This window comes from Hippocampus comes, unplaced genomic scaffold, assembly GCF_001891065.2.
Source record: "Hippocampus comes isolate QL1 unplaced genomic scaffold, H_comes_QL1_v1.1 scaffold44, whole genome shotgun sequence".
NCBI classification, from domain to species: Eukaryota; Metazoa; Chordata; class Actinopteri; order Syngnathiformes; family Syngnathidae; genus Hippocampus; species Hippocampus comes.
Window position 1 is genome coordinate 2388191 of NW_017805546.1, and position 14026 is coordinate 2402216.

Here is a 14026-nt window from a genome sequence, read left to right on the forward strand (position 1 = left end):
ACGGCCGTCGTTTAAAACGGCACGTGGTGGTCAAGTCGCTCGTAGAGGTTGAAGAGAAGCTCGAAGGAATTCGCCCAAGTTGCCCTTTTGACCGTGCTGGGTTAAATCGTCTCGTACAAGGGTCACCAACCTTTTTGAAACTCAAAGCTACTTCTTGGCAACGGATTAATGCGAAGGGCTACTCGTTTGATACGCACTTCTGAAATAACACATTTGCTAAAAGGGATCTTTCAACGTGTTGTTATTAAAATTCATTCTATTTAAGTAATGGACGACATTGATCATGTTCAAGAGTTTTCCATTTATTATCGACACGGAATCTGATGAATATTAAGATGCCTTATAATTTGGACACTATAATTTTGAAGTTATGACGTGACATACGCCGTTCGTGCCATTGCTATTTGCATCATCATTAGTAACAGATACATGGTTTGAGGCCCCCCCCAAAAATGCATAAAATATTGAACAAGTGGGAGGACAGAATACTCTAATCCTGGGGTGTCGAACCCACTTTTGTCGCAGCCCACACCGTAGTTAGCGTTTCCCTCGGAGGGCCGTTATGACTGAAACCATATAAAGGAGTCAAGAATAGCGGTTTATTCAACTGTTGTTGAAGTGACTGTAATGATGGGTTTGGGAAGAAGGAAATACTTACAACATCGCTCAAATTTATTACATATGAGAATTTAAAATTGTGGTACAGATTTTAGAAAGCAACATGGAAGCTGACGTGTTGGATTTGATTTCTCTGGCCACATAAAATGGTGTGGCGGGCCAGATCTGGCCCCCAGGCCTTCAGTATGACACCAGTGCTCAAATGAGCTGGTTTTGCTATGACATGAGCGAGTGCCGCTGTGGCGGCCTCACCGCGAGTGGCTGAACCGCTCATGCTACGCAGCATTCGTCACACGTTCGTACGCCGAAGACATTTTCCCTTTTGCATCTTCACCAAGACTGCGGAAGAAAATCACGCAACATGAGTCCCACGCATGCGCGCCATGCGTGACCGCCCGAACCTGTCCGATTTCTGTATGCTAGGAGCACAACCTCGACTGGTTTCCCCGGATGAGGGCCATGTCGTTGGTCAGCAGCGACGCAGATGGGGAGCAGAATGAAATTCGAAGCCTCCAGGAAAAGCTGGAGTCCACCATGAAACTCGTGTCCAACCTCTCCGGCCAGCTGACTGAGCTCAAGGAACAGGTTGGTTGAACTAACACAACACATTTCCGAAACCTGCCTGCAAAAAGCGGGAAATTTTCCTAATTGCCGCCCCACCGAAAAAGGTTTGCTTATGCCACAAAGAAAACAAGCACTCCTAAGTCACAGGAGTCAGTTTTGTTTGTTTTTCACCTCGGTGTTGCTTATTTGTTGCTCTGCGCACTTGAAATTCAAACTGAATTTTCTCAGCCAGTCAGCTGCTCAGCGCAGGTAAGACAAGGTTATTGCGTGCGCTAGCGTTGCACAATTCGTCAATTTGGGGTTTTTCTAGTCAACGGAATTGTACAATACGGCTTTACCCTTGAAATGAGAACCGCATGTGAGGAAGTGAATGTCACTAAGACCTTTTGACCCAGACAGGAGGAAACGATGGTGTTGCTAAACGCGTGTGATGTAGGGGTTGCTTTTAATTTAATTATTTTTTTTATTTTTTATTTTATTTTTTTTTATGTATACGAGTGCTGTGGCTTTTGTCTAAATTAGGGGCGTCAAATTAATTTTTGTCGCAAGCCACGTTACGGTTTTGGGTTCTTTCAGAGGGGCCATAATGACTGTGAACCCAATTGAATGTATGATTGCCTCAACAAATTGATGAAAAACAATTTTTAAAAATGTATTTTAAATGGCGGATTGGTCACGAAAAATGCTCGCAATATCGCAGACAATTTGGGTATTGTGGCAAACGTCATCAAGTCACTGCCCATATACTTTTGCGAGCCACATAAAAGGATGTGGCAGGCCGGATTTGGCCCCCGGGCCTTTAGTTTGACACCGGTGGTCAAACTTGTCTCATACTTGCCACTCTTCCACTTAAAAAGTACCAAACAAAATAGGTCTCTTCCCATCGGCTTCTCCTCATGACCACAACTTGGGGCTGATGTCAATCACCAACACGAAAGCCAAAGGAACACAGTTAGGGGAACGCAACACTTAAATCACTGCCGAAATGTTCAGCCGTGACGGTAACCTTTTGGTGCAAATATCCAACGACAAAGTTGACTTAACACAAAGCGTTTTTTTTTTTGTTTTTGTTTATTTTTGTTTTGTTGTTTTTTTTTTGCTCGGACTCGCAATCATTCTATATGAGTGGTTTTCAGGATCCGCTTTGCGTATTGCGCAGCTTCCGTCTGATGGCAGAAGTACCTTGCACGATAGTTGCGTACAGAAAAGCGGTGTGTGTGTGTGTGTGTGTGTGTGTGTATAGAGAGAGAGAGAGAGATTTTTTTTTTTCACCTCCCCATGGGTCCATTTTGTCCGCTTTTAGATGACCGAACAAAGGAAGCAAAAGCAGCGAATTGGCCTTCTGGGACACCCACAGCACATGAACGTAAACCCCCAGCAGCCCGCTTAGGCCCGAGAATCGGCGCCTGAAGCACCTTGGCAGCATCCGCCTTATGCCTGGACGGAGCCGTCCTGACTCCAAGGTTGCATGGTGTGACCTTTGTGAGTACACGAAGTTGCAAGTTTGATGGAAAGGCTGTAGTTGTAGTCACAATAAGCTCTCTCTCGCTCGACTGCGTATAGATCTGACTCAGATCACTGACACTCACCTGTGCTTTTCTAATTGCCGCTGTATAGAAAGGTGTTTGTGCCAAAAGTTTTCAATGTCATATTGCACCAGTCGTATTTAATTTGTCCACTTTCATGACCTTCCATTTGAAGTCACGTTTGTATTTTAGGCCGAGCAAGCAGTATTATTTGTGTTTGTATTTTCTGCAAGATGTACATTTAAATACGCAGCCCAACGTGGATGTGAGTTCCGTCAAACATCTGATGTCACACTGTTGACCTGTATTTTGTATTTAAGTCTTATCGGATAAAGTAGGGACTTGATTTGGACTTTTACTTACACACCTGTTGAGATGATACTCTGTTTAAAAAGAGGCCCGCCTCATTTGTTGATCTTTTTGCGCATAAGAATGCGTTGCAAATGTGTGCCGTCTTTTCCTTCACGTGTAAAGCCAAATGTGATTCTTATGAATAACCATTTACCGTATTATTATTTCTCTCCGTTTAGACTGAACAAAATGATCAGTCAAATATAGCCAACCGAATTTGGCAAATTTATTAAGCGTCATGATCCCCGTTGTGGTTTGCGGAACATTCTTACCTGAGCAGACCTCAGTCAGCTTTTCCTCTCGGTCGCAGCAAACGCGCTTGCTTTGTGACTCCTCTTGTTCTCGCTTTATTTGCGCTTGCACTTTTATTTTCGTTGCCCAGCTCACCCGTGACCGCTGTAAGGATGAGCAGCATCGAAAATGGATGGGATGGGATGGTTTTTCTTCAGACCATTGTTACAGTTTTTGACTGTATGTACGTGTAAAATGGATTGCTTGCATTTGTATAGACAAACCGATTGGTTGAGAAGAATTGTTAATTTATAGGATTGTTAGAAATAATGACAAATCAAGACCATGCCATTTTTTATTTATATAGTAGAAATATTTATTAAAATGAATGTCCTTATCCTTCACCTTTCATTCTGTTGTCTTATTTTTATGGATAACACGTGTAGCAAGTTACAAGATGTCTTGTTTAATACACATGATCATACATGATTAGCCTCTCCACGATGACTCATTTTGATCTGAAAGATGTGGTTTAGCTGCAGGGCGGCACAGTGGAGCAACTGGTTAGCAAGTGCGCCTGGCAGTGCTTGAGGTCAGGGGGTTCAATTCCAAGGCCCGGGCCTCCCTGTGTGGAGTTCGTGTGGGTTTTCTCCGGTTACTCCGGTTTCCTCACGCATTCCAAAAACACGCCCTAAATTGCCTCCGGAGGTGATTGTGAGCGCGAATGGTCGTTTGTCTTTGCCCCGCATCTGGCTGGCAACCAATTCAGGGTGTCTCCTGCCCGAAGACAGCCGGAATAGGCTCCGGCACGCCCATGACCCTAATTTCCTGCAAAATAGTGGTACCCCTAATAATTTTGTGGCACGTTCCTAATAAAGGTGCACCAGGTCCGAATTTAGATAATTGAGTTCTTGATGCTAAATAAAGATACTGCGACATATTTGTCCAATGGTCATCGCTGGCTCAACATCACAACCCGGGGGTGTGGAAGGCCAAAGTTGTTTTTCTCGCTTGCAGTTCGGAGGCAACGTGACATGGAACAAGCGGATCCAGTTTAGCGTTATCATATTCATGACAGCAAGCATAAAACACCAAGCAAAACCTCAAGCACGCTGCCAAAGCATCACGCAACCACTTGGGAGCTCGCCAAATTTGTCAAAATAACACGTGTTTACCCTCTGGCGTTCTTCATCTCACAGAATGTGTGAACGTTCAAATCAAATCCGTTATTTCCAACATTAAATTGCATTACCGTACACTTAACGGAAAATGAAAACCACGGTTGTTTAGATGACTGTCAATCTACTCCTTGTAGCCAATTTGAAATTGTTGAAATCAGAACTCTGCACCCACCCGTCCATTAGCCAAGCTGCTTATCCTCACGAGGGTCCCAGACACTTTTCGAGCAGTCGGCAACCGAACGAAGAAAACTCGGCAAAGGAAGATAAAATAATCCATATTGATCTCCGGGGGGAGAAATTCAAGTGATACAGCAGATAAAAAAGGTATGTGCAACAGTTGAAATTTTGTATGTGGTGGCATTTAATTCCAGCAGTAATTGTCGTGTCCTGTAATCACCAATCAGTAGTTGAAACAAAATCAGGAAATAAAATAATGGCATATGGCATTGTTTTGTCGGCTAATACAAATGTCTAGATACTATTATTATGATGATCATAATCATTATTATTACATCAAGACATTGGGTCACACAGCACGAGTCAGTGTACCTATTATCCCACGTAACCTGTTGTTATTATTAATGTCATTATTCTTTATTATTTTACTTGTTTCTTTGTTGAAAGTGAAGCGTTTGGATTTTGCCCGCTGTGTGAGTGACTTAAGCCACAATAAAAGACGTTTTCTATGTCTGCCGCTGCTCTACTTTCTGCCTTTGATAACAAAAGGAGGGAGGGAGGGAGAGATTGGAGGACAAAAGCTTGCACACTGTCCAGGGAGTCGGAGCATGGTGGCGCACGGGACTCCCGTGGGTGGCGACGGGCCTACTACGGGAATAGGCTGTACTTAGCCGGCGTGCGCGCCCGTGCCTGCGCGCGTGCACGGAGGCAGGAAGCTGCGGCGCGGGGAAGGGAGGGAGGGAGGGGAGGGAGGGAGGCAGCCAGCGGGGGAGTCCTTGAAAGCGGCGTCCAACACGTGAGCCTCATGTGATGCACTTCGCAGTTGCTCGGTGTGTTTGGAGACGAGGGACGTGCCCGGAGTCACAGGACTTGCTCGGCACGTAGGCATCGAGCCACACGCCCATTCCTCGCGCACACTCAGTCTGACCGACTACTCGAGTCCGTCAGAATCAGTGCGCGCACCTCACAGCGGGACAAACGCGCGCGGTGCCCACGGCTCCCCACGGGACAGAAAGAGAAGAACGCACGAGATACGGAATACCGAAATCGTCTGGGGGATTTTCCCCCCCACATCCCCCGCTTCGGATCGCTTCTATTTGTTGTATGTTTGGAGTCATTTGACTTGTTTTATTTGAGCAACATGGAGGGGATTACGAGGGCGCAACCGCCACCGTGTGTGCCCAAACACGCGTCGCTGGATATCGCCGACATGACGGGGTAAGGATTACATAACAAATACCGCTTAGTCTACTCCGTGGAAACTTTGGCTGATCAAAGTCGTTCACTTTTCTGCAAAGGGTGGATTTTCCCCTGTACGTGTACAAGTCCAGAAGGGGTGCGAAACGAGGCGATGAGAGCAGGGTAATTTCAAGTTCCGATCTGTCATCGAATGCATTTTGTTCCCCCCTTGAATGTAAAATCACAAGAATTCGATGTCAACGTGAGATTTCACCCTGCAGGAGACCTACAAGTTGCCGCATCGACTCATCGAAAAGAAAAGACGAGACAGAATCAACGAATGTATTGCCCAGCTCAAAGATTTGCTGCCGGAGCACCTCAAGCTTACCGTGAGTCTTTTGTTTATTTTGCTTTGTTGAGTGTTTACGAAGCAAACACACACACACCTACCTCGTGGTTTGTTTGAGGTCGAGAAAAAGAAACCGCGTTTAAATGGAAAGCGCAGTTTAAAAATGCCTCCAAATTACAAAAAAAAAAAAAAAATATGAATTGCATAGTTAATCAAGATATTTTTTTGTACTTCTAACCTCATCATGTTGACTGAATTCTATCCGGCGTCATGTCGAAGCGGATTGCATTTGCACCACTTCCCGGGTGTTTGAGGCTTAGCCTCTTTTTGGCTGCAGAATGGTGTTACATAAGAAAGATCAACATTCTTATCGAAGGTCTTCCTGTTTTTAGACGCTGGGTCATTTGGAGAAAGCGGTGGTGCTGGAACTCACTCTGAAGCACGTGAACGCCTTGAACACCCTGCTCGAGCAGCAGCAGCGGAAGATCGTGGAGCTCCAAAAGGACTTGCAAATAAGTACGTTTGACCTCACCGAACGTGTGTGCGTGCGCGTGCATATATAGTGAACCCCCGTTGATTGCAGCCGATACATTCCAGACCGAGTCAGAGTGAAAATCCCCAATGGGGAGAAAACTTTAACTGTATTTGGTGGTTTTACCCCTCTCACTAACACATTTTTAATGTCGACTTTTTAAAAACACACTTACAAAAAAAAACACACAATTTAAAGTTTTCCTTGCCCAGTTATACAAATTACAAACCACACGTGCTCGCTTCAAGCTGTTTTTCACTCCTAGTAATTCCCCCCCCACCAAAAAAAAATTAAACAGCCCATATTTAACCAGCAACCCAAACACGGGTTTCATTCAACAAAAGCCTGCTGTTAAGCTATCCTGTAAACTGCTATTGTTGGCTGGGCTGACACAAATGATCACAAAAAAACTTCAACCGCCTGCTACTTAAATCCGCATGTAGCAGCAAGGCATACAACAGCACGTACAGCAATCCTCCTTGGGGGGGAAGGGGGGTGTTATCTCTGCTACAACCAACACTAAAATGGCAAAACGTGCTTGCGCATTACCCTGCAGAGACATCCGCTTCTTGCTATCACGCTGCTGGTCTAGCAGCTCGATGCGGCACAACATAGTGTCGCAAAACTCTAAATTTGGATTTGCATGGATGTTGTCAAAAGCCCGAACAAAACTTACGAAAAAGGATTTCACTCATCGATGATGTAGCGAGGTCATGAACGATTGGTGCAATGCAAACCGATCGTGTCGAGAGATGGACACACCACATATTTGGACGCAATTTAAATTTTCGTTTCGTATGCGTCGCATGATAGTGTAACGTTCCTTCTTCCATTGCGGCAGGCGACCACGGCGGCGACGACCCAGAGGTCAGCGAGCAGATGTTCCGTTCGGGTTTCCACCTGTGCGCAAAAGAGGTCCTCCACTATCTGGCTCGCCGAGACGGCAGTCAGGACCTGATGCCGTCCCACGTCATCGGCCACATCCGCAAGGTGGCTTCGGAGGTGCTGCAACATCAAAGCGACCCGCACGTCGGCGAGTCCGTCTTTCAGAGTTCGGAGAAACCGAAGAAAGCCGCGGCGCAGCCCTCCAGAGCCGCCGAGGGCCCGTCCAAGAACTGCGTTCCCGTCATTCAAAGGACTTGCCCCGGCGGTCTGGGCGAGCAGAGCGGCAGCGACACAGACACTGACAGCGGCTACGGGGGCGAACCTGACAAACGTGACCCCAAATCCCGCTGGTCGGACAGCCACAGAAAGGAGGTGGAGCTCAAGCGCACGGCGGCCGACGGCGTCAAGCAGGAGGGGGGCGAGCCTCGGACCAAGAAGTCACGGACCGGCTCCTCTGAGGACGAAAGCCTCCCCGGTCCTCCAGCCGGAGGCCCCGGCAGCTACGTGGCTTTCTCCCCCAACCAGCAGCCGCTCTGCCTCCCCTTCTATCTCTTCCCCCCTGCGGCTGCTGCGGCGGCATACCTGCCCGTGCTGGAGAAGTGCTGGTATCCCGGCGGCATGCCAGTCATCTATCCTGGCGCGAGCGCCTCTGCTGCCAGCTTGCCCCCAGAGACCCTCTCCCCACCTCTGGTGATGTCCCAGAGGGCGGGGTCTCCACTGGTCCGCCAGAGCACCATGGACTCCCCTCGACTTCACAAAGCTTCACAACGGGGCTCGCCGGGAAACTTGGAAACCAAAGAGTAAAGCGACTTTGGCGTGTTAGCAGTAGAGGAGCGAAACAAAGCGAAAGATGTCCGCCACCTTTTTATCATCTGCCCCCCCCGAAGCGGCTTCCCGCGGGTTGTTGCACGACTCTGAAACACTGTGAACCTGCGACAAGGAGAGTGCAAGAGTGTCGCGGAGACCCTCTTCGCTGCGCTCTGTGCTGAATGTCACAAGTTAATCCAGAATGTACACACACACACACACACACACACACACTCTACGATGAATGTAAGGATTAAACAAAAGCCCCTTGTACGATACAGTAGATGCTGCTCGGACTCATTCGATCTGCTGTAGATCCAAAAACAAGAGATCTACTGATAATGTGTTTTGTTTGTTTGTTTGTTTTTTTGTCTCAGAACTGCAACTGTACATGATTTTTTTTTTTTTTTTTTTTTTTTTTTCCAAATTTCACTTTTAAATATTTTTTTTTTTTTTTTTTTTTTTACCAAATTACTCTTCGCGTTGACCACAATATATCACTCATCCTCCGGCAGTCTCGGTAGCTAAACAAATGAGTGTTTGTCAAGAATTCAGGGCGTTGTCCCTTTTCGGAGGTGTGTCACTCGATCCGTTGGAGTGTGCACACACGCTTTTATGATTTCCTTGTAAACACATGGCGTGCATGTGTGTGCGACAGAATCGATCGATCTGTGACGTTGTGTCCTTTTTTGTTCATCATGCTACTCTCTACATCTTTATTTTTGATACGTGACCTAATGAGTGTATTTGCGTCGCCACCCGAAGAGGGTTTCATGGTAGTCGTATGCCAAGCGTGTACATAGCTTTCATTTTCAACCCGACTTGTCTTGTGTCTCAAATTCCAGATCAAGCCAAGCCTGATCTCCATTGATGGCGTTGCCTTTGAGTCATTGAGTGCAGACACACAGACAATATATTTTCTGCTTTACTACCATGTTGTGTCTGTGGTGAGTGAATGTAAAGTTGGAAGACAAAAACTAGTGATAGTTTTCTCTAGAAAGAGGTACCCTGGATTTTTATGTTGAAATATGACAGGCTTGCTGGTCTGAATTTTGCAAAGTACTATTGATATAGCCTATATTAAAGTATTAATAAACAGTTTTTTTGGGGGGCGGTGGTTGTTATTCTAACCCTGTGGAATCCACTGCCTGTTGGCGTACGTGTTGTAGCCAGCCATGCTGACAGCTCTCCAACACATGCTTACATAACACTTACATAACCCATCAAGTAGGCAAGTGGCTGTAAATCAGTAGCTTGTCTTAGATTACAAGCTGTAAACATATCAAATTCTGAAAGATATCAAACGAACTATGTGTCCAGGTCTTGGCAGTAATGCATAAGGAAAGCTTACACCCATGGTTCGGTCTGGGGTTTTTTTTTTCACCGTAAGGATTAATATTAGATGACATTAAATGGAAAAAAAGTGACACTGCAATCGATGCAATTGGTTAAAAACGCAAGATAAGTTTGTTTTAAGGAAACGTCAATCTCATTATATTTGAAAATCGCATTCATTTACTCACTGAACAGCATTTTTAAAGTGACACTTGTCCATCGATCGGTTGCACGCCATTAAATGACTATTCGTGAATCTGAAAGATTTTGACCAAAAAAGAAAGGCTATAGCCCGAGTGCTGTTTTTGTCTTTGTAGCTTTTTCTTAGCCTTCTTTTTACTATAATTATTCTGTTGCCGCAGTTGTTTCGGCAATTCTGTAACATAATTTGAAGGTTTCCACCTATTATCCGTAAAATTGTGTCTAGCTTTGTATTTTAGAAGACGTAAAAATTGAACAAATTGAACGTTCGTCACCATTTACACGCCGTTACTTATACGGACAAGTTATGGAAAACGAGCACCACCTAGTGGTATTTTTTGTACGTCAGCCTATCGGCCTTCATTTACATACAACTCGATTTACGACGGTACCGACATACGACATTTTAAATTTGCCAACAGCGAACTAGTTTGCGCAGCAACGTAAGAATACATCGCTAGCCTCTAGTGTATTCGTAATTATATTACTTTAGGGTTGAGTTGAGTTCAACTATTTCAACCTATCAAGTAATTCCAACAATTAGTTTGCCGTCATTGTGAAGGAAAACGTGTGCGTCAGCGTTTGCCACAGTTTTTTCAAGATTTGCCGTAGATCTCCAAACATAGTTTAAAAGTAGACAAATCTGTAGCTGGATCCTTCTGAAGAGGGGGGTGTTGCTGGGGAAGTCCAGGATAAAAAAGTTGCTTAAATGCGGTTACAAAATGGCTTTTGCGTCAATGCGGTCAAACCGCCTCGCGCCTTCCGGTCGCCCCCAAAGTCACTTGACGAATCCATTGTTTCACGACAACAGCATTAACCACAGGTTATTAACCGGTAACATTCAATGGACACACAGCACAGCAAACACTGCTTCGAAATAAGCCAGCGCGGTGGCGGTTGGGTTGAGCAAGTTCCATTTTCAGACTCGGGTCTCAACCGAAGCTTTAGTTGTGCAAAACTTGGAGCGGAAGTAGTGAATCCCTGCCACTCGCTGAGGACAAACACGTTTGAGAGCGCTCGCTTTCCTTCCAGGTAAGGGCGACGTGCGCTGACAGGTTCGCCTCAGTCAAGATGCTGCTGCAGGTACGTGCTGCGGCGCTGCTGGTCGGACTGGCTGCGTGGTGCGGTTCGGATGTCTCCCCTCCCACGATCGACGTGAACCTGGACGATGATCCCCAAGTGAGATGGGCGCCCCTTTTCCAAGTATTTGACACCGACTTCCTCAAGAGAACCGCTCAAGAGATGATCGAGTAAGGGAAATGGATTTTTATTGTTTCACCGCTTGCTTTCATGGAAAGAAAAGATCACACATAAGCTTTGTTTTCATATATCCATTGCAGTATTGACAATATCTTTCAAAATGAGTCCGCAAATGACCACGAATTGCGTAATTGAGACTACGAGACTAAGTTTTATTTTCCAAAAAAGTCGTATCATCTCCCATTTAAAAAAAAACATACGTCTTCGAGTTAAAGGCGTTGATTAGATTTATGATATCAAGAGAAAGCAGTTGTATATTTTCGAAAAAAGCCAATATTTGCGATTAAAGTCGTTGTACTGCGAGAATAAAGTCACATCGTTTCATGAAAAAGTCGCATATTGTAGAAAAAGCGGTCTATTTTCAGGAAAACAAGTTGTGTATTTTCGAGCTTTAAGTCCTGGCATTCAAAATATATTCTTGTAGTGTTGTCTTTTTTTCTGTGAGGAAGGGCTAAATATTCTGCTGTGGTGAAACAACAACATCAACAATTCTTAGTAGTAGTAAGGTTGTTGTATTAAGTGCCATCAACTGGAACAATGAAAAATTTTCCTTGATGTATTGGTTGTGTTAACGTGTTTTTTGTTTTTTTTTGCTTGTCAGTGCGGCGATTCCAAAATGGATTCATGAAGCGCTCATATCTGTGATGAATGTCTCGGAGCCGTTCATCCTTCCCGAGCCTTACGGCGAAGAGCTCCGTGGCATGTCCTCGCACTTTGGAAGCAACTTATCTGATATCGTCATGCTCAACTTTGCCTATGAAGCCAATGCGTATGTATTTTTTGTACCGTACATTTTTGTATGATGTGCAATAGAATGTTAGTATACTTGTTTGTAACCACATAACAGCTAAGTCAAGATGTTGCACTTGTAGATTCTGCACGAGCATTGTGGCTCAGGACAAACATGGAAACGTGTACCACGGCAGAAATCTCGACTACCGGTACCCTGCTCTGAGGAAAGTCACACTCAATGTTAACTTCTGGAAGAACGGAAAGGTACAGGATATCTGACCTTGGATTTATTTTACAGGATGGCATTCAAAATCCTTGCACCCCTATACCTATACCAATCCTTTCAAAACCATCAATTGCGAAATGTGCCTCATAAAAACGTGTGCAAACAGTGAATGAAAAATGTGGCCTGAGAGGGTGCCAGGATGCAAGTCGCCTTAAGCATTCGTGTACTGAGCAGCCAGGACAGATATTGTAACTGTAGCTGTGCTAAGGTCTATTTTCTGCTCGATAGTTGTCCACATATTTTTTTTTTCATTTTCGCATCAAAGTTATCCTTCCCAAAAATTCGGCCAAAGCAAGTCACTCGATGTTGCACAAAAGCCAAAAGTTATCGCGCAACCTTTGACCATTGCAGATCGCGTACACTGGAACCACCTTTGCTGGCTATGTTGGTCTGTGGACAGGACAAAGTCCGTACAAGTTCACTGTCTCCGGTGACCAGCGAGGCAAGAACACACTTCCTCCGCCGCGTGGCCTAAAATGCTCCAAACATGTTGACACAAGACTGTTTGTTGCTTTGTGTGCGTGACCAGGCAAACATCACTGGTGGGACCTCTGGAAGACTATCGTGTCAGCTTTTCTGATGAAGAGAACCCCAGTCAGCTGGCTGGCAAGAGAGGTGAGATGAGGAACGAGCAGGGAAGGCGTCACTGGAAAACCTGCTCCGTTCCACCCACCGAAGTACAGCGTCATTCATACCCCATCAATATATTTTTAAAAAATCCGAACTTTTTGCATACGCGAGCGGCACACATTTCCAACACATATGGGACCAAACAGAAGCCGCCAACCGAGCTGTGTGTGTGTGTGTGTGTTGGGGGTCGTAAACCCAAGTGAAAAAAAACATCCAAACCCAGGAGCTAAAATATTTCCGGTACCTCAACCCACGATTCATGTACACCAAGCCCTCGCGCGGGAGTTTGAATGAACTTCACGTATTGTTCACTCGTCTTAAACGGTAGTATTTGGTCTTCTGCGCAGACCCTAGAAAAGGCAGAAGACTTTCAAGATGCCGTCCTGCGCCTCTCCAAAGTTCCCATCATCGCTGATGTGTATTACATTGTGGGCGGGGCACGGCCAGGCGAAGGGGCTGTCATCACCCGAAACCGAGCGGGCCCCGCAGACATCTGGCCGCTGGAACCGCTGAGTGGAGGGTGGGTGTCGTGCAAGTTGGCCACGCTCTCCATCTTCTGTTTGTTCATTGGCGTGATTACTCAACTCTATGATGTTTTGCTTTGTTTTAGATGGTTCAGAGTCGAGACCAACTTTGACCACTGGGTTCCGAACACAGGCAAAGATAAACGAAGGTGAGACAAATACTGCTGGAACGTGGCAAAATAATAATCATTAAATAATAACAATAATAATAACAATAATAATAACAACAACCCTTTACTTTTGGGGATGAAATCGAGTGAACTTGTTTTTTTAATTTTACAAAATTTAGCTGTTCTTGAACGTTACTCCGAATTTCTCGAAGGGCTATTTTTAATCAGTAATATCAAATTTATGAACTAGAATTTTTCACAAGAGTTTATTTTTGTGTGTGTGTGTGTGGGGCGGGGGCAGAGAACATCTCGTCAATACCGTACATAAATCCAGCAGGTACTTAAAGCATGCTAATAACAAGCTATGCATTTGAGGGGCACGCAAGGAAAATGGCTAATTGAAGCACATATGTAAACATGCTGTACCTATCTCCTGTGCATGTTATAAGCTAAATATTAGCTGTGGTTTGCATTTGGGTGTTCACCCATTTTTTTTTTTTACTTCCAGTTTTAGTTGTTGGCTCAATGTTAGCATTAGATGTGGTTTT

The 14026-nt window shown here is 45.2% G+C and overlaps 3 protein-coding genes across 16 annotated transcripts in view; all 3 read left to right on the top strand.

Annotated features, from left to right (window-relative positions):
• The window catches only part of itpr1b (inositol 1,4,5-trisphosphate receptor, type 1b), a 52287-nt gene extending 48604 nt beyond the window's left edge, over positions 1 to 3683 (top strand). For all 13 annotated transcript variants that reach the window (XM_019879452.1, XM_019879454.1, XM_019879455.1 and 10 more), the window contains 2 exons: positions 1042 to 1203; positions 2486 to 3683. In XM_019879452.1, the coding sequence (XP_019735011.1) occupies positions 1042 to 1203; positions 2486 to 2572 (249 nt within the window). In that variant the 3' untranslated portion in view covers positions 2573 to 3683. The remainder of the gene's footprint in view (positions 1 to 1041; positions 1204 to 2485) is intronic.
• A 1723-nt stretch (positions 3684 to 5406) lies between these two features.
• On the top strand, positions 5407 to 8746 carry bhlhe40 (basic helix-loop-helix family, member e40). Of its 2 annotated transcripts, XM_019879467.1 has the most exons (6): positions 5407 to 5866; positions 5947 to 6010; positions 6109 to 6216; positions 6569 to 6692; positions 7550 to 7725; positions 7759 to 8746. In XM_019879467.1, the coding sequence occupies exons 1-6, from the start codon at positions 5790 to 5792 to the stop codon at positions 8395 to 8397; spliced, it is 1188 nt and encodes a 395-aa protein (XP_019735026.1). In that variant the 5' UTR covers positions 5407 to 5789; the 3' UTR covers positions 8398 to 8746. The 2 variants fall into 2 exon arrangements, with proteins under 2 accessions (XP_019735026.1, XP_019735025.1); XM_019879466.1 differs by having other exon boundaries at positions 7550 to 8746.
• Positions 8747 to 10706: 1960 nt separating this feature from the next.
• Positions 10707 to 14026, top strand: part of LOC109521580 (N-acylethanolamine-hydrolyzing acid amidase) — a 10396-nt gene continuing 7076 nt past the window's right edge. Inside the window, exons 1-7 of the mRNA XM_019879502.1 lie at positions 10707 to 11186; positions 11798 to 11965; positions 12069 to 12192; positions 12566 to 12656; positions 12744 to 12829; positions 13192 to 13364; positions 13455 to 13517. Of these exons, the coding sequence (XP_019735061.1) occupies positions 11008 to 11186; positions 11798 to 11965; positions 12069 to 12192; positions 12566 to 12656; positions 12744 to 12829; positions 13192 to 13364; positions 13455 to 13517 (884 nt within the window). The 5' untranslated portion in view covers positions 10707 to 11007. The remainder of the gene's footprint in view (positions 11187 to 11797; positions 11966 to 12068; positions 12193 to 12565; positions 12657 to 12743; positions 12830 to 13191; positions 13365 to 13454; positions 13518 to 14026) is intronic.